Genomic DNA, 27,835 nt, shown 5'->3' on the forward strand with positions numbered 1-27,835 from the left:
TCTGCATTAACAAGCACTGGGAACAGAAAAACAGATCAGTATCCTGAAGAAAAAGCAACTCTCAAGTATTCCAAGGGATTGGTCTACATAGCCCAAAGCTGAACAGCCCCCTGCAAATCTAAACCGATCAGGTAATCACACAGGAAGGCCCAGGAGGATCTGGCAAGAATGAGGTAAATCTGTAATATCAGGCATTGACACCCCACCATATAGTGATGGCACTCACAACTGCATGGAAGCTCACTTTGATGCTGTATCTGGTTGCTGCATATAATTCCAGAGCCAGGGATGGGAGCCTGTGGCTCATTCCATGTGGGACTCCCACTCTTAACAGCCTTGGCCAATAGGGCCAATTTGTCTGGGATGATGGGAGTTGTAGTCCAGCATCATCAGGAAGGCGACAGGTTCCACATGAGCAATTCAACAGTTTGAGGACCATAACTCATTCTTGCATGGATGATATGAGACAAGCCATTTTTGAACCATCAAGTGATAACTTTATCCATGTAGGTATAATCCATTAACCAGTACATACAGTTAGGCCATATTTATTAAAATACAATCTTTAGTAAAAGCTTCCACATTAGAAAGAGGACAGGTATAGAGGTGTGAGCACATGAGCCTACGGGGCAAAACACTTTACAAATTAGCCTTGCTGTTTTACTTCTCGGGGTCAGTTTCTGAAGTTAATTTTCAGTTTAAAAAAATGACAAACGGGAACAGTTGTTCTCTCCCAAAGCAAGGAGGAATGGAAATCACTGTGGCTCACTATCTGGCTTCTTGTTAGGAGAGAACTCATTAAGATCACGCCCAGAAGACCATTAACGAATAATGGGCATTACAGAAAAGACAGCCCTCAGATACATCTAAAGCAGAGATCCGAGGAAGAGAAGAAAAAAGAAATTAAGGCTGGTGATACACTGGCACCAAGAGGGGTGTTGCACTGGTTCTGCCAATGCAGTCTGCATAACGTCAATTCAAGTTTGTAATTGGCCACGGTGTGCGAGGGGCTCGGCTGCAGAGAGCAAGTAAATGCAGCCAAACTATCCCAAAACATCCACCACCAAGCCAACACAGGTCGACTATAATAACAAAAGCTGAGTAAAACCCTGGGTCTCTCACTTGGTCCATTTCACTCCTGCCCTGGGCTTGGTGTAGGCTTTCTTATCAAGTAATAAATACATTGCAAAAATGGGTTTGAAATTGAAGTTGCTGTTGCCCATGAGGTTATGTGAAGCAGCACAGTCAAATATGTCACAAAAGCACAAAAAAGTGAACAGATTGCAAGTCACAAATTGCACTCATGCTCACGGTCCTTGTCAATAAGCCTCGGCTCTGCCCTAGTGGCATTTGCCCCCTTTGCTACAGCTTGTTGCACAGTAATGGGAGCAAGGAAGACCTCCACCCCATAACCATCCACATGCCTCTCTGGAAAAGAGGGAAGCGTTATGGTAGTGATGTCACTTCAGTTACCATGAGACCTAGATCAGAAGATAGCTGTTTGTCGCTGTCCCTGACATATACACCCTCCCAGGATCCCACTGGTATACAACAGCACAACATAGCAGTTCCATCCTGTTGACACCAAAGCTGCTATTCTCGGGGCTCCTTCTCTAAGGCTTTTTTTGTTTTGTTTTGTTTTGTTTTTAAGTGATGATTCTTCTCACCTGTGTGCAGACACACCCACCACAGTTGTGGTACAGAAAAGGCAAGATCAGGGTGGAACTCCAATTGCAGAATAGCATCCCTGCCTCCCAAGACAGAATGGGCCTAAGAGCTCAGGCACCACTGATAGAAAATACAAGAGATTATTATCAACGTTTTCTGGTATTTAAAAAAAAATAGCCAGCAGGGACAAACTCTCCAGTGGGGAGGATGTAGGTCCAGCCAAGAACATTACAAGACACCAAGATGCACAACTTCAGCGGCTAAAACACTTTACACCCAATATAGGACAAGTCAAACTACAGAACTCTGGCATAGCTCCTTGTGCAAAGCAGCAGGTGGTACTTCTGGGCAACGGCACAATGCCATTAACAAGGGCTGCTGGTTTAATACCATGGCAGGGGCACTGCCTAACAGCAGCCATAACACAACACATTGCCAGTAAAAGGGAGCTGCTGACTGCAGAAACAGCTTTTCCACATTATATGGAGAAGCATTGCAGAAGCAACAGAAGCCACTGACCAGAAAACTGACCAGTGCCATGGATAAGCCCCCTTCAAATAAGCTCTGAGATGAGACAGATTTCCAGTTTGTGATGCCATAACAAGCCTCCTTAAACATTTTTGTTTGACAAGTGGCAGTTAAGTGTTGGGTATGAAAATGAGCTATCAACTGCTGCTTATCTCCTTGGCAAATGTAGTCACAAGATCAAAAGACTCTCTCAGGTTGAGTAAAAGGAAAAAATTCCAAGCAGATTTGCAAGCCCAAGATCACCCTGGGAACTTCTTTGCTCATTCCCTTGGAGCTCCTTTGCTGAATGGGCTGCAGTCCTGCCTTGCTTCCACAACTACCGCGGGACATTTTAGCACACTGAGAAACTCATCGTCACCACTAGATGCAGTGTTGAGACTGACAAGCCAAGTCTTGGCCCCGGCTTGCAACCTTCAGGTGGTCAGACTGTTTTCTTAGTGTTACGTAAACATACATCAACAGATATAGAGTCCACATCTGCTTGCAGGTTTCAGAAAGCAGGGCAGAGAGCCCCACACGGCGGCTATCCACCAGACTGCTAGAGCAGGGAGCCCATTTTGTACCAATGGAAAAAAGTCAGTGTCTATCCTCAGCCCCATAGTACATGCATCTTGAGCCCCAAGATGCCTTTTTTCAAGAAGAGAAAAAGAGATTGTTTTAAATTCATGAACCGCAACATCATATCCTTATTCAGTGCATCCAGCCTGGCTGAGGTGGCTATATCCGGAAACAAGGAGTGCCATGGGAAGTCGTAGGAGTGCATCTTTTCGCTGCTGTGTCCTGGAGCCCTGAATGCAAATGAAGTCCAGAGCAGGTGGCAGGTTCCAGCTGATGGGGTCACATGATCTCACAGCACGAGTTCTGCTTGCGGGCCTTAAGAGATGGTTTTTAAAAAAAGGACACACACATTGAGAGATTCCCATTTAAAAGGTTTTATCAAGTCAAATCCTCAGAAGCCTCCTCGTACAGAATCTCCCTGTGTCAGTATCAGCTTAGTTTATGCATTTTATCTGTCAAGAATACTTATTATATTCCATCCTTCAGTTTTAAAAAAATGTCCAGAGAGGTTCATATATAATAAATATAGCAAAAAAACTACACCTCAACAATTATAATGCAAAGAAAGCAAGAGCACATCTGAAAGGCCTCAACCAAGAAAGCATCCTCCCCAGTTTCCATCCGCTTGAGGGTGGGTGGGAGAGAGTCAGAGGGCTTCTCCCAATGTGGTAGGAAGTAGTCCATAACGTGCCTGGGTCCCAAGCAGTTTAGGGCTTAAAAAGGAACCACCACCACCATGCTGCGGTCCCCCAGAATCACATGAGTGGGGATTCCCAAAATCACATCTAAGTCCGCCTCTTTCGGCTCAGACAGTAAGATTATTAAGAGAGGAATGTGGCTGGTTTATTAATCTGTCCTGATTTCCCAAGTACAAACTCTCTGAAACCAGGAAACCTGGATAGGAACTCCTGGAGAGAGATAGAAATGAAATCCCTAAGGATCACGATAGCTCCTGTCTCTGGAGTGGGGAGGAGAGATGTTCCAGAAGGGAAAAGGTTGGCATGGGAAGGAGCTGCAGGGTAGGCTCCTCACAATACCTGTACCAAGGAAAAGATACACAAGAATAGGGCCAGAGGGCTGCATCAATGTTAGTCCTAATCCAAGGAGACCCACTGAAATCAATTGACACGAGTAACTTATGTCTATTGATTTCAATGGGTCTATTATGAATAGGACTAGCACTGGCTACAAGCCAGAGGAAGCAAAGTGCTAATGTGGGCCGAACCAGTATCAAGATGTCTGAGGCATGCAGTAATTGTCATTTAGATCAGGGTGACTATTATTTCATGTTTCCATTTGCAATTTGCAAACTTTTTCAGCAGGAAAAATCTTGTTAGTTCCACCCCCCACCCCAACTTAAATATCCTGTATTTAAGGGCTCTTTCCATTTCATTTCCAGCAAGGCAGATAATACAATCTTAACTGTTCATGATGGACCAGGTTCCATTTCCAATGCAAATACCTGTACAAGAAAGCCAGGATTCTCAGACAAAAACACTCATTTGCTGCCCGCTCTTTCCCTTTTCCCCACCTACAGAACTGTTAGCTGGTTATCGTTATTTTTATGAAATAAATGAAATTATTGCAGGAAATGCTGAACAGAATTTGATCACCACATTGTGGAAGGCAGAGACATCTGAAGCCACGTTTTATTTTTTTAAGATAGAGAAAAGAGCAAGCCCAATTATTATCAATAGAGAATAGATCATTATCAATTACCTACCATGTTAATGGAAGCCAAACCTCCCTCTTCCTAAGTGTATGGCAGCCTATTACAATGATCCAGCTGTGTGGATATGCAAGGAGAATTATACTCTATTCAAGAGAATCTGTTGCTAGAGTCCTAAAATCACAATCCACAAGAGCTTTTCACAGATCCAGGACTAGCAAGAGATATGAGAATTACTTCACACCCTGCCAATTTCCCCCAGGAATTAAGTGGTAGGTGTCTCACAACACTTGGCTCTAAGAACACACCACACATGAACACTCTGCTGGAAAGACAGGGGAGGAGTCAGTGAGACAAGACAGTTGGGCTTCTGGCCACAATATACTTACAGTTTTGTAGAAGGCTTTTGACTGAGTTCCAAGAACTTCTGATTTGGACACCAAGTCATCCAGCTTCTCTCCTCTTTCTAACAAAGACTCCATGGTATTGTGCTAAGTGAGAAAAGACAAAGCTGAAAAACGGAGGCTACGCATGGCCAATAATTCTTGCCAAGCCCAGCTGCTCAAACTGCAGCAGAGAGCAAGTTTAAGAATTGGCAGAGCCACAGTCACACACACACACCATCATGCAGAGCTCCCCACCCCTTCATATTATAAAATAGTAATAAAATGAAAATCTCCTTTCTGGCTTGGAAGGTGCTTATAAAGTATTGCTGGTTTTTAAGGCAAGGTTCTTGGACTCTGCACACATCTGGCTCTCACACAGACTAACACTCCATTGCTGTCACCACTACAAGCATTTATTCATCCCTTCCTCTCTCACCTTGGCACCTGCCAAAAGGTGTGTAAATTCTAAACCCAAACTTTAAGAAAACTCAAAGGTGCATGCCTGCTTATACATATAAATAAAAGCTTTTGCCCCACCTTCTTTCTTTATGTTCGGGGCAAGAATCTGCTTTGTGTCCCCTTCTTTTTCTATCGGCAGGGCTTGACGACACGGAGCTTTTTCAGTGGTGGCACCTGCTCAGTATTCGCTGCTCAGAGAGGCACACATGGTGACCTCACTGCTCACTTTCAGCAAACCTCCCTCATCCTTAGAGCTCATTCCAGTTGCTGCTTTTTTATTGCAATTGGGTTAGCCATCTATTGTTTTAGTGTGGTGTATGCTTTATTCTTGGGTTCGTTCTTTGTTTTATGTGTTCATTTGTCACCTTCAGACTCAAATTCTAACAACTTAAAATGTAAACAAAATTAAAAGAGGGTTTTTTTTAATGACTGCAGAAACAGAGGCTATCTATTCATCTATTTAAGCATGTTCTCAGAAGAGTGGAGAAGCCAATTGTATTCAAAAAGTGCAGCAGGAACAATACATATTTTAATTTGTCCAACACTTAAGCAAATGACTCTGTTTTCAGATGCTTAAGACTTAATAAACATTAATATTTGGGCTTAAGTTGCCCATAATCATTATCTAGGCTTGGTAAGTTTTCACAGATCTGCAAATTAACAAAACCTCAAAGTTCCAGCGCTTAACCCAGAAAAATAATTCTCAGCTCCCTAAGTGCAGCTGAGAAAGCAACACTGCTTTAAGATTTAATATATGTTAAATAGTTCCCTTCTTAGCTGCTTCAATATTCTGCAGAGATCTTAGAAGCTCAGTTTAACTCCCAGCCTCTGGCACATTGCTTGAGATGGAATAGGAATCAGGATTCATAACAGCCATACACTGAAGCATTTGCTCATCACCACAATCAGGACACCCCTAAATTGTGGGGGAGGTAGCAACTAAAGCATGATTGCAAAACAGGATAGTCAGGACAATTCTGCTCTGCCACACAAGAACCACTAGGCTCATTATAGGAGATTGACTCAGATACTAATGACATCATAACCAGCAGCAAAGGGTGTTCCTAGCTAAGGTAGTAGTCATGACCTAGTTCCATCTGACTGCATCACTGTTCTCAGCTTAGCTCAGGGCACCTCAACAAGCTTGCAGAATCACAAGTGGCTGGTGCAGTAACTCACACACTGTACTAATTGCTGAAGTGACCTTCAAAGAAGAAAGGAAAAAACTAAGGGTTTGTTTGTATAGCTTTCAGAGCTTTGTGGGACAACATATCCTAATAATGCTGTTGTAGTCTCTGATGCTCTGGGGACCAAGGTGCAGCAAATTCTGTACTGTCCTTCATTTTCTAAGTGGTCATGAGAAAGTCACCCAAGCATTGGACTACCACTTCCATCAGCTCCAGCCAGCAGGGCCAGTGGACAGGGATGGTGGGACCTGAAGACCTACAATAGCTGGGAAGCACTGGGTTGAGGAGACTTGGTTTAACACAACATGTGCCAATTCCACAAGATTTCTATAACAGGCTGCCCCTTACCAGAATGACTTTGGTCTCATCCAGCTCTGCTTGCACTTTTGTCATTGCATCTGCATCACGAGGATTCTTAAAGAGGAACACATCACATTTTTAGAGAAGGCCATAGTTGAGAAACTGGAGATCATCATTGGGACATTAATTCCGTAATGGAATAATCAGAAAGTAGATTCTTCTAACTGTGACAAGCTGCATATATAGCCCAAATAAAAAACTTTTTGGCACTGAATAAAAAACCAAATAAAAAACATTTTGGCACTGAAGAATTTGATTTTGAAGTATTTCTTCCCCCTGCTAGAAATATTAAAGGTTCTTTGTACTCTTCCCAGAGAGCAGCCTCTTCTCATATAACATAGTAAAAACTAAATTAAGTCATGCAGTTAGGACTATGGCTGCTAGCATGCCATACATCTGATCAATTAAGACATGCTTCCCACCCCCCTAAAACACACACACACAAAACCAAAATAGTACTAAAACAAATACACATTGAAAGGCATGAAGGCAAAATTCAAGTTAAAATCATGCACCAGGCAACATTAAAGCTTCTTTGCTTTAAATGTCTAGCCCAGTTCAGCCATACCTGGTATTTACTAAGGTAACCATCCAAAGCTGTGTAGTTTATTGTTGCTGGGGTTCCAGAAGGCCAGTCTATCCTATTAACTTGCCTGGAAAATTCATCCAGCACCTACAATACAAACTGACAGTAAGAATTCAACTGCCCTCTCACTCATGAGAGCAACCTAGACCACAATTCTCAAAGTTCCCTACTACCATAATTGCCAATTGCAACTGCAGCAAGTGACATCCAGTTTCTGTGTTCTCTACTGGAACACACACCTTCCCCAATAGGAAATGTTAATAAATACTCAAAGTAGTTCCAAGATCCAAAATAAGCTTGTGGTCAGTAACAAATCAAAACCAGTCTCTGATTTTATGCCCTTAACAAGGAGGACAGGCTGAGTGCATCCAAGGTAGTCCCATCTTTGAAACTAAACAGGTCTCCTTCCTTGTATTCACCAGGCTCAAACTGCCTGGGAAGAAAGCAAACAATTTGCCTTAAAGAAACAAAATAAACAAAATAGTTGAACAACAAATGGCCCCAGAGCTAATCCCCTATGCAGGTATCACACCAAACACGAAAAGAAGCTAAACTATAGTTTTATGTCTGGAGTGACAAACCATGGTTTGTAATTGGCTTGGTATGTTTTCTGATAAACAAACCATAGATATATGGCCATTCCTCTGCCTCCAAAAGCTGCTGCACCATGGAGATTGGAGTTAACTTATGAAGCCTAAATGGAAAAAAGATGACAAGCAGCTCTAAACAGATTTTTCTGTTGTGTATTTGAAGCTCAAACCTTGGGAAGAGAAGGGCTGAATGTTTTCAGCTGAATTGGGGAAGGGAGAGGGCAATGAGGAGTGGGGGTGGTCATTTTGCCTAAATCAGGCATAGGAAACTCGGCCCTCAAGATGTTTTGGGACTACAACTCCCATCATTCCTAGCTAACAGGACCAGTGGTCAGGGATGATGGTAGTTGTAGTCCCAAAACATCTGGAGGGCTGTTTGCCTATGCCTGGCCTAAATTCTAGGCTGGAGTTCTAAACTATGGTTAGAGAAAATCATGCTTTGGTGTGATGCCCCAATTGAACTAATGTTTTACCTGTAATGAAGCCAAGCAATATTTATATACAGAGTATTATGCATCGCCAGGTAACGTACAACAGCATAGAAAATGTGGTATAAAATTTTGCACTACTACAGGATACCATCACATTAAAATCCAATCAGTAGTCCAAATAAAATTAACTCTCATAATAGAAGGAATAAAGGACCAGTAAAGCCCAGTAAAGCTCCAGTACTTTGGCCACCTCATGAGAAGAGAAGACTCCCTAGAAAAGACCCTGATGTTGGGAAAGATGGAGGGCACAAGGAGAAGGGGACAACAGAGGATGAGATGGTTGGACAGTGTTCTTGAAGCGACTAGCATGAGTTTGGCCAAACTGTGGGAGGCAGTGAAAGATAGGCGTGCCTGGCATGCTCTGGTCGATGGGGTCATGAAGCGTCGGACACGACTGAACAGCAACAACAAAAGCCCAAGGGCTTCAGCATGTGCTGAAACTTTAAGAGCCTTAGCTCATACCTTATTTTGGGATGGGGATAAGCCATTCCAAAGTGCCACCACAGCAAAGGCCCATACTCCAGCTTCAAAACTTCTATTCTATGCTCTCTTGCAGCTCAACTGCAGAATCATAGGTCATCTTGGTTGAACCTGGTACTTACCTTATCCAACAAGGTGAAACAGACCCGGGATGGATACTCATTGTCTGCAATCAGCACTCCAGCCAATCCATCATTCCGCACATAAACATGGCAGAGATACTCTGAAGTGAAGAGAAAGATGAACAACTCATGTTTTGTCCCAAATAAAGTTGCTTAGTGCCTGAATACTAGATAGATAACAAGTTTATTTGGGGACACCTCTGTTTTAGCATGCACTTTATTTAGGCATGCACATGTTGAACTTATCAACTCCAAGTCTTTAGTCAAGGTTCACTTTGAAAGGATGAATGAAATTCCCCCACTGGAGGACTGAGGCAGCTTCCAAGCACAAGGAAGAATTGTGTTGGGGTAGCACTGAATAGTGCACAGCACAGAGAATGTAGAGCCCCCATCTGTAGCACTGTGAATAAAGCTTGAGAAAGGGATTATTCAAATCGTTGAGAGCAGATCAAAGGTCTACCCAGTCAAGCGCTCTGTTCACAAAATGGCCGGATACCTACAGGAAGTCCACAAGCGGGACATGAGTCCAACCGCACTCTTCTGCTTATGAATCCCAGCAATTGGCATTCAGAGGCATTCTGTCTCCACCACATATTATACAGCCATCATGGGTAGCAGCCACTGACAGACTTATCCTCCATAATTTTGTCTAAACCCCTTTAAAAGTCATCCAACTTGGTAGCCAATGCTTTCATAGTTTTAATTATGCGCTTCCTTTTGTCTTTTCCTTCCAGCATTTCATTGGGTGGCTCCAGGTTCTAATACTATGAGAGGAGAAAAACATTTCTGTCCGCTTCCTCCATGCAATGCATTATTTCATAAACACTGCATGCTTTTTCTAAACAAAAAACTCATGATCCTTCAGCCCCATGATCATTCTGGTTGCCGTTCCCAAGCCTACAATATATTTTTTGAGGTGTGGCATCCAGAACGACATGCAATATTACAAGTGTGGTCACACCATTGATTTGTATAACAGTATTTATTCATAATTTTATTTTCAACTCTCTTCCAATGATCCCCAACATGGAATTTGCCTTCTTCACAGCTGCCACACACTGGGGTATCTAGTGCTGTACAAAATAATGCATTTTCCGAGAACCAGGGGAAATAGAGGCAAAGAAATGCAGACCAAGGAAAGATGGTTTGCCCTTCTAGCTTCCAAGATTTCTCCTGCCTCCATTTTCTAAATAAAATTTTCAAACCATGAGAAAAAAGTAATGAACGAAAAATATAAGAAACAGTAACTGACATAAATTTTTTCACTATTTCATAACAGGATATTGATAAATTATCTATACATATATGAAAATAAATGTATGTATGTATATTTAGATGTATAGAAACCAAGTACTTTAATGATTACCATATAAACAAAAGTTAATATCCTTAAATAGCATTGCACAAAAAGAGAATAAGAGAAGGAAGATACAAAAAAGCAGTTGATCAAATTGCACCTAATAATAAGCATCTTCGCAAAACATCCTGTACCTTATTGTTTCAGTAATAAATTTTTAAAACTCTGTATGAACCGATAGAGACAACAAAAGTCTTACTTTGCCCATCTATGCTACATCCCATACTCACATGCACTACTCATCAGGGGACAGGGTGCACATGTTAATCTTTATCCATCTATAGCTAATGGTGCTGCCATCAATAAATGGAATAATATTTCTGTCATGTGGGAGTACTATACCTTCCACATATCCTAAAAGGACAACCATGGGGTCCCTAGATAACTCATATCCTACAATTTTTTGATAAACCATTTCAGCTATCCCATGTTTTTACCATATCACCACATACTGTATCTCAGTACCAGTATTCTCCAAATCTTTATTAGAATAAACTGCTATGAACAGTGGCAAGCCAAAATTTGCTTTGATTTTTCTTTTTTATTGAAGACACCATATTGTACACAACTCACTAAGACACTGAACTGCATAAATATAATCCAAGTCCCTTCTACTCCAGTGCCAGAGATTATTGTTGAGGTGTACAGTATGTTGATAATTTGTCTTCCTCTAATTCATCATCAGTGTCAACTATTAAATCATGCATTCAAATAGGCCTGTTTGATAAAATCATTTGAAACTAGGGAGCATCATGGCTCCCCACCACCCCCACAAAGTGACTGATAAAATATATTCACTACAACCTTTGCTTTTTACCTGCCCAAGCTTCTGGGATTTCACCACATACTGTCACCTAGCCATCAAGCACTGCAGCCAGGATGGCTAGCTGTTTGCTCTGGCTGGAAAAACGTAGTAGGGTTGTGTGTTATAAGTTCTGAACTTTGACATTCTTTCATTTTCATTTTTATTTTAAGCAGGTGCTTGAGTACATGGCAGCTCTAAAAAGAGAAGTTCAAGAATAGTACACAAGAAGACTAAGCCAGAAGGAATCTCAGCACATTGAGGTAGAAGACACAGTAAAGATTATACAGCCATTTATTGAATATGATGGACAGAGTAAATCAGACCACATGAAGCTGTCATTATGGAAAATTGTAGCCAATTCAGAGGCCAGAGCTTGTGCTCCCATTGGGAGTAATCCTGAAACAAAGGAGAGGCAGCTTGGTTGTCAGACAAGTTCCTGCAGCTCCTCAGCTAAACATCTTTCAGTGTATGACTTGGTGGAGATTCAGTGTGGACTGCCCCTCAGTTCCTGCTACAACCATTTGCTTCACAAGAATCACAATCCTTAACGGCAAATACTAATAGGACCAGGATTACTCAAACTAATATAATGTGCAGTGCTTTTCTATACCAAAAAATAGCTTTTTTGGTAGAGCCCTCCAGGCAATCGCTTGAACATATGGAAGATTTAAAATGTGTAGAGGTGTGGCCATGCACACAGTAGTTCCACCCATGGAGTGTGTTTGGCATAACACACCATTCAGATGAAAACCTGAAGCGTCTCTCGCTGTCCATTTTTACTGCCTCACCAAACAACCAGGATTAAGTCATGTCATGTCATCCTGTAACTTAGATGGTAATGGTCAGCTCTGCAGATGCTCATTGCTTATAAGGATATGAATTTAAACTATGCTTTAAAACCCAACCAACTTAGTCTGAGGGTAAAAATAATTCAAGCAAGAGAACCACAAAAACATTTATTCCCCTGAACAGCAGAGCCAACACATCGTTTTCTTTCTGCTAGAGAAACAGTAATTGCGTGAAAGACACATGCCTCAATTCCAACCTACATATCTTTGAAAGTTTGCAAATTTGCATCCTTAACTCTTAGTGCAGCCTTCCCAAGCCTGATGTCCTTCAGATGTTCTGGACTACAATTCTCAGCCAGCACAGTCATGCTGTGAGTTGTAGATGGCACCAAGTCCCAACATGATGGGAGATATAGTTCAAAACATCTGGAGAATACCAGGTTGGGGAAGGCTGTCTTAGTACAACCCATACCCCTGTAAACTCTTACCTTGCTCCTTTACAGAAGCTCTGGTGCCAGGTTCTGAACGCTCTACTATCAGCTGACTTGTGAAGGTCATAAATTCCTGAACACTGAAAACAAAAGAGGCATGCCTCAATATTAGTTAGCAAAGCTCCCCAAGATTACCAAATGGATTACTTAAGAGCCATACATATCCCACAGAGGAATGTTATTTTACTAGCAGCTACACTGCAAATAAACTCACTGCAACACAAATAACCACATGAGAAAACTACTATTTAAAATTGTCATCTCAAAAAAATAAAAAATAAAATAAAATAAAAAATTTCATTCTCCAAACAGACTGCAAAAGTGCAAGGTATCATTAGTTTTTCAAAAGCAGCCCCCAAGTCTACAACTCATCAAAACTGCAAGTGTACATGTATCCATTCAACTAAAGCAGGGGTCCCCAAACTAAGGCCTGGGGCCGGATGCGGCCCAATCGTCTTCTAAATCCAGCCTGTGGACGGTCCGGGAATCAGCGTGTTTTTACATGAGTAGAATGTGTGCTTTTACTTAAAATGCATCTCTGGGTTATTTGTGGGGTATAGGAATTCGTTCATTTCCCCCCCCCCAATATAGTCCGGCCCCCCACAAGGTCTGATGGACAGTGGACCGGCCCACTGCTGAAAAGGTTTGCTGATTCCTGAACTAAAGCATTGTTGTCAACTATTTTGGTCCCAGTCTCTGCCTATGAGCGGTATGTATAACTGCTGCCTAAACCATGTTGTAGCAAAACTAAAAGCTTGCTCAAAGAAATATATGAGCAGAGATGAAATGGATTCTGAGTTGCTGCAGCAGTTCTCATTTCATGTTCCATGTAATTCTGATTAAAAATACAGCTTTGCTGCAATTGCTCTAATATTCAAGAGCCGAATTCTAAGCACTGTAAGATTAATGGCATGATATTTACCTAGGTACATACACTTAACTAGGGCTGGGCGGTGTCAGCTTTTCAAAATTGCGATGTATCACCAGCCAAACATTGCAATCTGGCAATACATTGCGATGCTGAAACCTAGCCGAGCCAAGGCTGCTTGTTGATGCTGCCCAGCACTGGGAGTGGAGGGACTCTCTCTGCTCCCAGTGCTCGGCGGCAGCATCAGTCAGCCTTGCCCAGCTTTGCAAGGCACGGGGTGCAATCCACCCCAGCACCTTGGGGAAAGGGGCCTCCTGATGCTGATGCTGCAGCTGAGCGCTGGCCCGGTGGCAGCGTCAGGCAGCCTCAACACCATTCTGCAAGGATTAGGGGTGCAAGCCAACCCAGCGCCTTGTGGAGTGAGGCTGCTTGATGCTGCCGCCTACTTCACTCAGGCGGCTGAGCTCCCTCTTTCTCCCAGGAGAAAGAGGGAGCCCGCCTGCTCAGGCAAAGGTGGATGAGGCTCCCACTCCGCCTCCACTGGCACAAGGTGGAGGTAGGGGGCTTGATCAGTTGAAAAGTGGGCTTCCTTAAACTGCCCACTTCTCATCTGATCAAGACGGCACCACCTCTGACTGACGTGGTATGAGGTTCCAGAGGTGATGGCAGTTTCATCTAGAGGGTTATCATGGGTGAAACTGCCACTGCTCCTGAGTCCTTCTACGAACTGGTGGCAGTGGGACTCGGGAGCAGCGGTGATTTCACCCACGATATACTGCCAGGTGAAGATGCCATTGCAATCTAGCTGTCTTACTGATCCTGGGCAATTGATACACCACCCAGGCCTACACTTAACATCAATAAACTCCATTAATGGAACATCTGAACAGGTTAGGTGAGCACACTCAAAGCTGTTTATGTTAGGCTTGCAAGTGAAAGGGGCAGCATTTTGAGAGCAAGGCAAATCTGTTCAGATTGGAACAAGTATCAAACCTTTTTAACAAACAGTAAAATTCTTAATGAGAAGTAACATTCTTCTAAATAAGATCATAGGTGCTGAGACTTATCATCAGCTTTGTTGAGATAACAAAAAATACATATTTTTTGCCAGCTCTCAAACCAGAATGGCTTCATTAGAATTCACTAGCTTGAATTCCATTCAACAAAGCCAAAGGGGACACTACAGTACAAATTCAAGTCCTTGAAGAGGACAGAGAAGAGCATCACTCAGTAGTCATACAGACCTGGATCTCTGGAAAAAGCTAAATGATGACACATCATAGGCAGCTTTCAGTAAATGCACTTTGGGATCTCCTTTGTAAAGGACACTTAAACTGTAAAGCTTCATCCTTTTATTTACTTAAGCCTCTTTGATTCTCAACAACCTGAGCAAAGGAAGAAGGAAAAAGAAAGCACAAAAATCAGGTAGGATAAAGTGAAAACAGCAGCAGTAAGATGCAATACTATGAGGAATGGATATCAACATACGCTCCAGACTAGATTTCTATAGGCTCCAAACCTACTTCATTTACACACTGGGAAATGGAGCACAGGAAGACTGAAAGCTCACACAGCAACTCTATACACACTTACTGAGGAAGGCTTACATACATGTATGCATGATATACAATTACATCACTAGTCTGAGTTACAGGTGGGTAACTGTGTTGGTCTGCCATAATCAAAACAAAATAAAAAATTCTTTCCAGTAGCACCTTAGAGACCAACTAAGTTTGTTCTTGGTATGAGCTTTCGTGTGCATGCACACAAAAGCTCATACCAAGAACAAACTTAGTTGGTCTCTAAGGTGCTACTGGAAAGAATTTTTTATTTTGTTATCACTAGTCTGAGAAAACATTCATCACAGATAAACAGATAAACTACAAGCACTCACTCATTATTTCAGAGATGCTCAAAGACCAAGGTTTCAATCAGGGGAAGGGAAACCTGTGGACCACCAAATGTTGCTGAACATTTGAAAACATAAGATGCAAGTAAACCAAATGCTCAAACAGGAGTGATGGGACTGTCTGAAAGCAAAAGCGCTTCCAAACAGTGGTGCACTGCACTTTGAAGTTCCAACAATTGAGATTTCAAAGCACTGCATCCTATGACGGCACAATGACAGCCAGTGACTGACAAGTAGGGAGCCTGATCCAACCATCAAATATGGCCTACCGGGAGGTGGGGCAATAATGATCTGGCTCACCAGCCAGAAAAGATGTCACAACATAGTAAAGCAATCAATCCTCAAATGGTACCAAGGTACCATGATTCCTTGCTGTTTCACTGTATGGCTGCAATCTTACTGAAGCGCAAGACTCACGGAACCAAGTGGGGCTCACTTCTATGCTTAGGACAGCTACCCTCCTCTGAAAGCAAGACGGAAAGAGAAAAGACTATTTGGTCACAGAGACTGGACAGTCACTGCCAGCAGAAAACAACGGACTAGAGCCCTGGGATTCAAGTGGTGGGTCAGGTGTCAGGACCCACTAGTGGGTCACTGTCTGATCTAAGGTTCAACAAGAACACAACCACCATGAAAACATATGGTGGGAGATGAACGCATATTTGGGTTAGAAGTGGGAAGAGGTTGGGGAAATGCAGCCAAGTGGGCGGGGTATTTATTATTATTATTATTATTATTATTATTATTATTATTATTATTATTATTATTATTATTATTTATCTTGGGCATGAAGATACCTGAACTAGAAGGGCAAATCAGACAGGCGCCACAGAAAGGGTGGAGAACCCATGCGCACCTCCAGCTCCCTCTGTTCCACCACAAATCACCCCTCCCCAAGCAACATCTGGAGAGCCTCAGAGTCCCCACCCCTGGACTAAAGCCTAGTGGCAGGGCGCATGCGCTGCAGAGGCCTCCCACCCCCACCCCCGGTTCAGCATCCAAGCAAAGGCCTCAGGTGACGAGAAAGCCCCTTTCTCTGCTCGAGGCCCTCTGGGGGAGCAAGCGGAGGGGCTTCACCTGTGAGCCGGGATAAAGCGCCTCGCTGCGCCCCTGAGGGAGAGAGGGAGAGAGAGAAAGAGAGGCCAATTCTAGGCCTGTCGCTTCGGCTTCTCGTACAGCGCCGAGCACACGACCGGGCGAGGAGCAGCGATGGGCGGGAGGGCCCTCTCGCCCCCCGCCTGGGCCCTGCGAAGTCCCCTGCCGGCCACCTCCCTCAGCCGACGACGACAGGTAAACGGCCAAGCGCGCGCCTCGCTCTCCCCCTGCGCTCACCTCACGGCACGGGGAGCTCCGATTCTGCTCCGGGCGGCGCCCCCTCGTCACGTCACGTCACGTCACGTCTCGCCTCACAAGGCTCCCCGAGCGGCTCGAAGGCGAATGAACGAAGCGGAAGCCTTGGACGACCCGGATGTGCACCCCGGAGGAAGCCGGAAGTGCCGGTGAGTCGCCATAGAGGTAGGAATAACAAGAGTGGCCCTAGTCTGTTGACGTGGAGGCAGGGTTGGGTTGGGTTTTTTTTGGGGGGGGAGGCTTTCTCCTTTTCCCTTTCTGTTTAATCGTCGGAAAGTTAAATCGAGGAGGCGGGGAGACAGTTTCCAACGCTGGAGAAAAGATGGTCTCTAGAGTCAACTCGGAAGCTAGTAGACCCAGTGCGAATCTATTCCGTTACAAGTTCTGTGGGGACCGTCGCGGGAGCGCATTGGCCGTACTGCGCGTGCGTCAGAACTCGGTTTGACTCAAGGGCAACTAGTAAGGCAACTAGTGAGGCTTCCGGTTCGCTTTTGCAATCCGGCACAATCCTCCATGTGCGGGGCAAGATAGATGGTAAATATATAGGAACTGGTGCAAATTTTTTTTTTTAAATTTAAAATAGGAAGTCGGCGTTTTTAAATAACCATCGCTGGTTATTTACGTGTTTTGTCCACTTCACAGCCGCATTCACCCCACAAAGGTACAACAAAAGCTAGACAACGATAGAGGCATTTTCGTTTTTAAGGAAGCTGTGCACGCAAAAATTCAGCTGATAGAAATGTAGTGCTGAGATAATCTTTATTTATGTGTAGATTTTTTTACCTGTGTGGAGTCAGGGCATAGCAGTGTATTTTTTATTATTTTGTTGTTGCACAAAACATGTAGGAACAAAACTACATAGGTTTTTTTTTTTAAAATGAGGTTGTTACTTTTAAACGTTGTCCACTTGCTGTTTGTATTAAATATATGCACTCCCATATATGCCTACTCAAAAGTAAGCATTGCTGAATTGCATGAGGCTTGTCCTAGATAGGCGAGTCTAGAAATATTGTCTGTTCTCTAAATGTAAATACACACAAATACTAAAATGCAGGATTTTTTAATTTTTTTTTAAAGGTATTAAACTGTGGACTTGCAACTGAGCTGCATTTAATAGTGATTTAGCAATCAATCTCTCGTCCTAGGGAACTCTGAGAAATGTGGCTCTGTGAAGAGAATAGGGGCCTCCTAACAAGCACCCTTAAGAAACTACAGTTCCCAGGATTCTTTGGCAGATGCTGTCTGCTTGAATTGGTCTGGCTCAGGAGGTTCATAGCAGCAGCTGTGTGGATCTAGGCCAGGGGTCAGCAAACCTTTTCAGCAGGGGGCTGGTCCACTGTCCCTCAGACCTTGTGGGGGGGCAGGCTATATTTTGAAGGAAAAAAATGAATGAATTCCTATGCCCCACAAATAACCCAGAGATGCATTTTAAATAAAAACACATATTCTACTCTCATAAAAACATGCTGATTCCCGGACATTCCGTGGGCCGGATTTAGAAGGCAAATGGGCTGCATCTGGCCCCCGGGCCTTAATTTGGGGACTCCTGAGCTAGGCGATTTCCATTGATGCTGCTCCTCGTGGGCCAAAATACCTTTTTTTCCTTTTCCATTTGAGAAATCTAGTGCAACATACAGCGAGCACACAATTACAAAAAAATTTTTTTTTTAAACTCTTTCTGTGGGTAGGCAGCATGATTAATTCAACTTACTGCAAGGAAAAGTAGCCCGTTGCAACTCTGTTTCGTTTACAAACATGTGTTCACTCTTCCATTCCACCCTTGCCTCTCCTAGGAAAGATTCTAATCACAACCAGAATTATAAGGCAACCTGGGTTTGTCCCCACCCAGCTGAAGAGATTTGCCCACATCCTGCAGCCAATCGCCGCATCCTCTTCCAGAGGCAGAGCTCAGCTGATGCTCCTTCTAGCAAGGAGATTTCCTTAGCATGACGTGGCAGTGGAAGGCGGACAGCCTCCTTTCCTATGATTTCCTACGCATGTCCATAATGTTCTAGTGTTTCCATTCGGACTTAACTTTCTCCTGCCTGGGCTGATAATTTTTCAGCCGCCCACCTTTTAAAATGCTTTGACAAAGACCACTCAGGATCCTTTCTCCATTTCACTTTCTAAAGTTCAAGGGTTGCCACTCATCCTGGATATTGCAGGATTGCTTCCTATTTTGATGTAAAATGTTACATCTTGTCCCGATACAGTTTGTCCTGTATTTCTGCCTCTCTCTCTCTCTCCCTGCCAAGTTAGGGAACCTCTCCAAACACATGTGTTTGAAAAGGTCTGTGAAAGGTTATATATTTAAGCTCTGCTGGCAAAGCGCAAACAGATTCACACATTCATTTGTATGTCAAAACAAAATAAAAAATTCCTTCCAGTAGCACCTTGGAGGCCAACTAAGTTTGTTCTTGGTATGAGCTTTTGTGTGCATGCACACTTCTTCAGATACACTGAAACAGTGTATGTGTGTGAGATATACTCGGAGTCAAGTGTGGATTTCATGCTCTTTATTCAGCTCATAGTAGCGAGGAATGGAAGTTTCCCCAAAACGTCTGCTTTATATACATTATTTACACAATGGGCCCCACGTGATTGGCTAATTCCGGGATACTCCTGTATGCCAATCATGTTGCGGATTCACTTCCACCTGGAGCTGGATTGGGTGGCTCCTGCGGACCAATCAGACTGCGGCATTCTGGATCCTCTTGTTCTAGGACCCATCAGACTGCTGCATTTTGGGTCCTATTCAACTCAGTACATAACAGTGTGTATGACAAATTCCAGAGAGGCCATCCTGTTAGGCTGCAATAGATTGTAATGGATTGTTTTGAAGTCACTTCACCACCAGATTAAAAAAAAAATCCCTGCACCACCCTGGTCATTATTTTGCCACAACAAAGGTGGCAACCTTACAATGTATTATTATTATTATTATTATTATTATTATTATCTTCAATTTTATACATTTCAATAATCTAACAATCATTTTCATATTTCTAAACTTGACTTCTTTCCCCCTCTTTCTGCGGGTCCTTAAATTTATTTTTAATATTTTCTGCATATCCAAATTAACTTAATTTGATCATTTATTCATCTACTTTAAATATATACTCTTACAAAACTGCAGGTTATTACAATAATCCTACTAATGTTCTTATCTATTTACATTTTATTTGTAAATATTCAATAAACAATTTCCATTCTTTTGTAAAAAGTTTGTTATCTTGATTGCTTATTCTTCCGGTTAAGTTTCACCATTTCTGCATATTCCATAAGTTTTTGTATCCATTCTTATTTTGCTGGGACTTCTTTCCATTTTCGGGCAAGTAACATTCTTGCCACTGTAGCTGGAAGCAACCTTACAATATAAACCACTTCAATTAATGTGGCCAAGACATTTACTCTTTGGGGAAGAGGCTGCAACTCAGTGAAAGAGCATCTTTTTTTTTTCTTTTTTTTTGTAGGCGACCCTAGGTCATCAATATGAAATTTTACATATTGATCTGACATTAGAAGACAGACCTTTGAGTGCAGGTTTGTAGGAGTTCCTTTGATTGAACCGCAGCATCTTTCTCTAGAAACCCAGGTGGAGAGCATCCCTAATCCTTACTTCTCTAGGCCAGGTAGGTCAATGAGGACGAGATATTCGGCAAGGAAATCCTCCTCTCTTAAAACTAAAAGCAAGACCGGTCTGTTTCGATGCCTACTAACAAGTACCAGCATGACAGCGATGAATCCCTTGCTCAGGTTATTCACTCCCATGGTAAATATTCAGAATCAATGTGATGGTGGGGATGCGCAAAACGGTTTCACCTTGGGAGAAGGAGACACTCTATCCTCTGATACTCCCACTTCTCATTGGTTTCTCCAGGCTGGAAATGGAAGCACCTACCCCCCCCCCCTTCTCCCTTTTTTTTTAAAACCAGCCTTTCATTCCTTGGAAATGGGTTGCTGTGAACCATCATCACTATGGGAGCAGAACAGGTTGCTAAGCCCTGCAGTGGAGTGGTTGCTGTAGCAGCTGCAAAGTGGTAATGTGGCTGTTATGCCCATTCGAATTAAGCCCTATTCCCATGGTAGCGGTATTCCGCATGACAGCTTTAATGGCACAGACAGGAGGGGCTCTGGTGAGGTGGTAGTGCAACAGGATTTTCACCAGTCACCATGGCAATGCAGGGTTAGCCTTGAGACCCCAGGAAGCAGCCTGTGTGGATGCTGGGGGGGAAAAAAAGAAAAAGGGAGAACGTCACCGGCTGAAAAAGTAAATAAACTTGATGTTGAGTTCAGAAGAGGAGCTGAGTTGAGAGGAAGTCGGCGAGAGGCAACGCGATCTGCGCAACGCTCCCATGCGCTGTTACCTGGGCGGAAGGGAAAACTCTCGTTACTGGAACGGGCCTCGTTGCTTTGCCTTTGACAAGATGCAGGTTGACAGAACGGATCCTCACAGGATGGATGTTCCTTCTCGATATACTACCAAGTGAAGCATAAAACAAGTCCAAGGCCAGGAACACCCCATTTCGGTCAGGGAGAAATCCAGACACCAAAGGTAAAGCGGAAGAGGAAGTTTTGTCACGTGCCGAGCAACTTCAAAAGGAGAGGAAGCAACCTTATACATGAAATAAACAAGCTAAGAAAGTGGAATATTCTCAGCAGGAAGAGCTGCCCTCTCTGCTAAGTTGTCCCAGCAAGAAAGGAGGAGGGAAGGCAAACTGGGCATTGGGCAACTTTGGACTTTGTTGGGGACTGGTCGGAGAGCAGCTGGAGCTGACAGCTGCCCCAATGCTGGATCACAGAACTAGGATGGACAGCTCCAAGAAGGGGAAGGTAATGCTTTACATTTGTCTTCTAGTTTGGGGAATTGTCCTTGGGTGGATGTGAATCCTGCATGCGTTTGGCTGCCCTGCAGAGCATAGTATCTATGCGATGGTTCCCCATGCTGATGGAAATGGTTGCAAAGCCGCAACCCAGAAATTGCACACGGAGCATAAATTCGCTGGTGCAATTGTCTTCTGCGGTTTGTTGCTCCCCTGGTGTTGCTGCCCAGCAAGCACCCTTCCTCCATATGTGGAGATCCTGCAGGCAGGGAAGAGGGTAGATGATGGGACCAGAAAGGAAACGGGTGGGTGAAGCTGTGATTGCTTCTTCCCTGGGGAATTTAAAGCCACACACATTCCCTTGCAACCCTACCAATGGAGGGCTCCACTGGAGCGAACGAGAAGAGCCACCTTTAAAATGTAAAGTTCAGACTCCAGATCTCTTATCTCCCTGAGACTCGTTTACCTTTCTCCTTCGCCGGATTGTTAATTTTGCTGAAGCTTTAAAGTGTACAGGCCAATGTTCCAAGGGGAATTAGCCTGATTTTGAGAGCCTCCATTTCTGGGTTTTGCAGCCATAGTCAATTTAAATGTTTTCCATAGGCACACTTGCATGCCCAAAGCAGTTTGCAGAAAGTAAAAAACGCAATAGGTCAGTAACCGACATGCATAATAAAAATCTTAGCTATCACTTCACCATAACACTAAGAGGTCAACAAAGAACGATTTATTTAAAACACATCAGTGTAAACAACCATCAAGCTTACCCTAAAGTAGTCCCCAAACTGATGGCAACCGTACCTTCTCTTGCTTTTATCCCCAGACTCAAAAGGCCACCCCTCCTCCTCAGTTCAGCTGCTCCCTTACAAAAGCTCCCAGGGCAGGAGAGTGAAGCCCGGCAAGTAGGAGCAGCTTCCCCTGATGTCAAAGACAGGGAGGGTGCCTCTAGAGTATCACTATTTTGTGTATGAGATTCAATCACATACCAGCAAATCCATCTTTCTCAATCAAAGTGGATTTGGTATCCTTGTGCTTCCAAAACAATGAATGAAATTATTATTTTTCTGTATGGAAAGTGAAGGGGAAATGCACTGGAAAGTATGGCATGATAATAGTGCAACATGCCATCATCTGACCTCCCTGCAAACAAAGGGAAGATGAATGTTCCTTAAATAGTTGATCTGGAAGTGACCGTGATCTCCTCCTTTCTCTCTATCACAGGTTCGGGAAACTTCTGGCCGTCCAGATGTTGCTGAACTACAATTCCCATCAGCTCATGGCCAATGGCCAGCAATAATGGGAGCTGCAGTTCAGTGGCACCTGGAGGGCCAAAGGCTCCCCACACCTGCCCAACTACCTTAAAGGCTTTGTCATTTTTAGGGCATGTTTCTCATGCGAGATGCATCACGTTTAGCCTATTTCATCTTCCCAACGGTCCTGTAATGTGCCCATTCTAAAAGTGGGAAACTGAGGCTGAAGGACAAGTGCAACCCTGTGTCTGTTTGGATCCCTGATTTAGATCAAGGATGCAGAATGTCTGGCCCTGCATGTGTTGTAGACCCCAAGTCCCACCATCCATGATCATTAGCCATGCTGGCTGGGGCTGATGGAAGTTGGAGTCCAACAATATCTGGGTGGCCTAAGGTCCCCCACCCCTGATATGGACAGTTATGTGCCTAAACCATTTTTTTTAGCAGGCTCGGGATATTACTGGGGAGCAGAAAAGTTCTTAAGTGGTTAGAAAAGATAACAAGAGCATCTGGATCCTTGATCTCATGTGTTTCTAACAGTACACTGGTATCCCAATCCTCTGCGTTTCTACGTAAGACCCAGGATCAAAACTGGGGGGGGGGGGCAAGCCATGGTCGTTCAGCTTCAAAAAACAAAAACAGCTTCAAAAAACAGAAAAACTTCCCCCCCCCAAACAGAAAGCCCCAAATGGCTGAAAAACTCAGTTTCCCAGGATCCTCAGTCCTCGCAAAGGAACTACTCACCATGCAAGGGAACTCAGTTTGCCAAGCTCCCTTGCAACGATGAATCCCAGTGATGAATTCACCCCCTGACACTGCCCAAGTCTCAGCCTGCATCCCCGTTTGACCAAGCAGGGTGCAGGCTAGGATCCGGTCTCTGATAGGCACGCCAGCTCTTTGTCGGCATGAGGGAGGGGGAAACAGCCAGCGCAACACACACACACACAGAGTGGCCAACTGCCTCAGCAAGAGCGGAAGAGCTCAATTGTTATTGAGATTTTGGGAGGGGGAGAAAGACCAGTCTTGAGCTTTTTTTTTTCCTTTTAGGCTGCCGATAACCATTTAATTTTTTTTTTTTTTGCTTCTAGGCGGGGGGCAGCTGCCCCCTGCCCCCCCGGGTACACCCATGGTAAGACCCCTTGAGATTTAAGGGATTTGCTCCTAGGCAAGCGTCCACAGGATTCTGACCTAAGGCAGTCTGGCTGCGTGTCTGGTGGTGTTCCTTTGTCCAACAATAACATTGTGTTGCATTTCTAATAAATATTGTTGGATGGAGAAGGAGCTTGTGGCATGGCATTTCACTTAGAACTAATTCACAATGGAAAGTTAAGTAGAGAACAGTCTTAGATGTTTGTAGGTTCCTGCCCCAAAATTGTTTTCATGCCGCTGTGGTAGAAGAAGGATTAAATAACTCAGGCTATCAATCTTTTTAAATGAGTCTGAATTCCTAGCAGGTGGGGTGGAGGAGGATCTGTAAATTCCAGTTCTTCTGGGCTCTCATTTTCCAATTTAAAATTCAGTTCTCTACATTCCTGCAGTAATTTGCTTTTTATATATTTGTTAAACTTCATGAAAAATCTTCAGCATTTTTCATGGCCTTCTCCAATTTTTGGAAGCAGTTTCGACTAATGCACACATTTTGCAAGCAATTTCTCCTAATAATTTTGTTGGTGTTGCTTTCACTAATATAATACATTCTCTTTTATGCACACTTTGCCCTAATATATGCATTTTTATATGTATTGTTTGGCTGGAGAACAGCATTACAAAATTCAGATGAGTGCAAATTTCAAAGGATGTCTGTGTTTCAGTTCATATCATTTCAGAAAGTGCAAATTTGATAGAACTGGCTTCAAATGTAAACTGGGTTTAAATTCTCCCCTCCCCCCATCCTTACTAGAACAATAAAACTGTTCCAACGTATATTTGCATCTTCAGTAACAAGCAGGATCCAACTGAGTCTAATAGAGTTTACTCCTAGGCAAATGAACATCTGATCGCAACCCAGCTGCACCACCCCAATTCCCTGACCTGTGCCACTAGAGGGGGTTAGGATAAGGCAACATCCATAGGCAGGTTTGGGATAGTCTTTTGGCACTGGGCTTGGCATTCCTGGCCTGTCTCCATCAGAGTCAGACCTGTTTAGCCTGTCCTGCAGCCCATTCACTTTGCTTCTGTGCAACAGTTTGAGACTGATGCAGTCTCAAGGCAAGACTCTGTCATACGTAGGGATGGAGGAGAAATTAAAGGTGAACCTACCTAATATGAATTTTCTGTAACACGGTCATCCTTCAAAATTCATACCCTCAAGTTTTGCAGTGCCAACATAAAATGTGCAGAAAAACACATACATTTGGGGAAATAACGAACACAAAATGCATTATATTTGGATAAATTATTTTGCGAAAATGTGTATATTAGGCGAAAATTGCATACAAAATGTGTGTGTTAGTAGAAAACTGCACTAAAATGCTGATCAGACTTAAAAAATAAATAAATCACAATCCGATGTGGAAATGTGGAGAATGGAAGACTGGAGAAATGAGAAATGGATAAAAACTGAAATTGACAGATTTGCCCATCCCTAGCCACAAGCAAAGAATCTCCCTCCTCATGCATGCAAAAGGAAAGTGGTGTGCTTAAGAACTGGCTTAAGGTAGCCAATGTTCTGTGGTCCAGATGTTGGGTCCAAATCCTATCAGCCCCTGTCATCATTGCCAAGGGCTAAGGAGGATGGGTCCAACACCATCTGCAGAGCACCATGCTGGCTACCCTTGGCTTAGACAGGCTTCCTCAAACTCGGCCCTCCAGATGTTTTGAGACTACAATTCCCATCATCCCTGGTCCTGCTAGCTAGGGATTGTCGGAGTTGTAGGCCAAAAACATCTGGAGGGCCGAGTTTGAGGAAGCTTGGCTTAGAACATTCACTTGTGGTTTGCAGAAGGAAACTATGTATCTTTAATGGCTTGGCTGTGCTTTTGCTATGGAGGTGTGCATGAAAATTATCGCATCATCACCTGTACATCTGAGAAGCAATGGAGGTGGAAGGGAGACTTTTAGAAGGCCCAACCTCTTCAAGCACCGCTGAGGCACTGATGTTGCAAAGCTATTATTCCCAGCCAAGATAGAATAAAGATTGGGTTTTGTCCTAACCTTTCAAAGCATTCTCATGGCAGAAACAGGCATTCTAGTTCTCATGACAGTGCAGGGCCAGGGCTCTTCATTAGTCCATAAGAGGCAAAACTACATATTACAGGCAACATGGGGGTGCATCTCCATATCCAGTTCTCTCCAGCAACTTTCATGGACATCTGACATCCTGTTGTGAAACAATGTGGTGATGTCACAACATGGGGCGAGCATTGCAATGAAGACATGGGAGTTCCATTCCCAGCAATAGTTGCTTCCTGGTCTATGCCTCCCTGTACGTTTGAGTGGTGTTGCCCACTTCTTAGTACTGAATCAAGATAAAATACATTGGCTTGGCCATAGAATAATCCTACAGAGATATTTGGGGAACATACTTGGAATCGCAATATAATACTATTATGAATGAATTTGATTTTTATCCCACCCTTCCTGCAGGATACTCAAGGCACACAAAATCTCCCTATGCTCCCATTTTTATCATAGCAACAACACTGTGAGCTAGGTTGGTCTGAGAGAGAGACTGAGGGCTACTTTCTGTCTCACTCTTTCCAGGCTGAGGTCCGCACAGAAGTCCATGTTCAAGCATTGTTTTTTTGGTGTGTGTGTGTGTTTGTTTGTCCTGATTTTTCCTCACTGAGACCTGCTTTTAGCAAACATCAATTTAGATTTTTGGTTCCAGGGGGGATCAGCAATAACCTGAGGCAGGGGGAGATCACTTAAGGTGATCTCCAGGGGTGAAATCACATGGGAGGTGCCTTGTGGTGGGGCCTCCTTCAAAATTGGCACCAATGTGCTCAGCATTTAGAGAAGTGATGTGCAAGTACTGCTTAGATGCCGTTCACGTTTCCCATCAATGCCCTGGAGTGAAGGGGCACCGAAGAGAACAAAGATGGTGAGGAGACTCAGCAGCCCAGTGTTGATCTGCATGCCATTATCCCCTACTGCCCACCATCACCAGATGGATCCACCAGGGCCCATAAACAGGAGATAAGACTATCAATGAGTGCTGCTGGAAGCAGTATGACTCTGGACCACTTGCTGGAAATCACAAGTGTGGAGAGCCCTGTTGGATTCAGGTCCTGATTTTGGGCTTTCATGGGCATCTGCTTCACCACTGTGAGAACAGGATGGGCTACTGGCCTGATGAAGCAGGACTTGGAAGAGGGTAGCCAGGGCTGGCCCTACCATGAGGCAGCGTGAGGTGACTACCTCAGGAGGCAAATATTGAAAGGCAGTGAGTGGAGAGAAGTCTTTGTGCTCTAGGCAGACTGTCCTGCACTGACTAAACTAGACAGAGCAGTGGGAGATGTCGAAATAAGATTCCGTGGTCTGCTGAGCTCTTGCACTGGAAACTGGACTTGGAGAAGGCAACTTCTTGCCCTTTGCTTCAGGCAGCAAAATTAGATAACGCCCTTCAAACCTTGCAGCTTACCTGCTCTGTCCCCCACAACTCCCCCCCTCTCTCCATTGTTTCCTCAGTCTGAGCATATATTCATTAGAAAATGCTAGTTTTCCGGTCAGGAAAATAATAATCAAACTTTGCATCAGAGGTCTCGCTGCATCAGCAATTGCCACCTGGGTGTTTCTGAGCAAACAAAGCAACTGATGTAGAATTTCAAAGCATGCTGCAATGGTTTGAATTCCACAAGGGGAGTTCCTCCCAGTACCATTTGAAAGGCATACAGTTTATGGAGCCCAACAATAACAGTTATGCAGCCCGCAGATTCCTCCAAGAACGTTTCCTTCCTCTCTCCCCACCCCCTGCACTTCACAGTACAGGTCCCGGTATTGTCTGTGGCTTAGTGATGACATCAAGTCTTGCACTGAAGTAGCTGAGCCATGCTAGTTAAGTAGAGTAGGCCAAGCACTCAGCCAGAAGGTGATCTTTTAAATATTAACCCTGTAGCATTGTGCATGTGGTGCAGAAAGGGCAGTCTGACCAATAAGCCATGGATCCGGT

General features: G+C 43.8%; 2 protein-coding genes across 3 annotated transcripts in view; one reads left to right on the top strand and one right to left on the bottom strand.

Annotated features, from left to right (window-relative positions):
* Positions 1–472: 472 nt before the first annotated feature.
* Positions 473–16,739, bottom strand: YKT6 (YKT6 v-SNARE homolog). The gene is made up of 8 exons (XM_033172155.1): positions 16,635–16,739; positions 14,638–14,778; positions 12,523–12,605; positions 9,085–9,185; positions 7,384–7,488; positions 6,804–6,869; positions 4,813–4,914; positions 473–3,069 (listed from the first exon to the last, which is right to left on the bottom strand). The coding sequence occupies exons 2-8, from the start codon at positions 14,739–14,741 to the stop codon at positions 3,034–3,036; spliced, it is 597 nt and encodes a 198-aa protein (XP_033028046.1). The 5' UTR covers positions 14,742–14,778; positions 16,635–16,739; the 3' UTR covers positions 473–3,033.
* A 4,167-nt stretch (positions 16,740–20,906) lies between these two features.
* Positions 20,907–27,835, top strand: part of GCK (glucokinase) — a 48,050-nt gene continuing 41,121 nt past the window's right edge. For both annotated transcript variants that reach the window (XM_033171808.1, XM_033171809.1), the window contains exon 1: positions 20,907–21,485. Coding sequence is in view for 1 of the 2 variants with exons in the window: in XM_033171809.1 (XP_033027700.1) it covers positions 21,441–21,485 (45 nt within the window). In the remaining variant the exon portion in view is untranslated. The remainder of the gene's footprint in view (positions 21,486–27,835) is intronic.

This window comes from Lacerta agilis, chromosome 15 (genome assembly GCF_009819535.1).
Source record: "Lacerta agilis isolate rLacAgi1 chromosome 15, rLacAgi1.pri, whole genome shotgun sequence".
Classification (NCBI taxonomy): domain Eukaryota; kingdom Metazoa; phylum Chordata; class Lepidosauria; order Squamata; family Lacertidae; genus Lacerta; species Lacerta agilis.

Bases quoted from the DNA above. Each gene is read 5' to 3' on its own strand.
- YKT6 (XM_033172155.1), bottom strand. From the start codon at position 14,741: ATGAAGCTTTACAGTTTAAGTGTCCTTTACAAAGGAGATCCCAAAGTG. The intron at 12,606-14,637 runs GTCTGTATGACT...TTTTGTTTTCAG, and splicing joins AGCTTTTTCCAGAGATCCAG to TGTTCAGGAATTTATGACCT. The intron at 9,186-12,522 runs GTAAGAGTTTAC...TCTTCACTTCAG, and splicing joins AGCTTCTGTAAAGGAGCAAG to AGTATCTCTGCCATGTTTAT.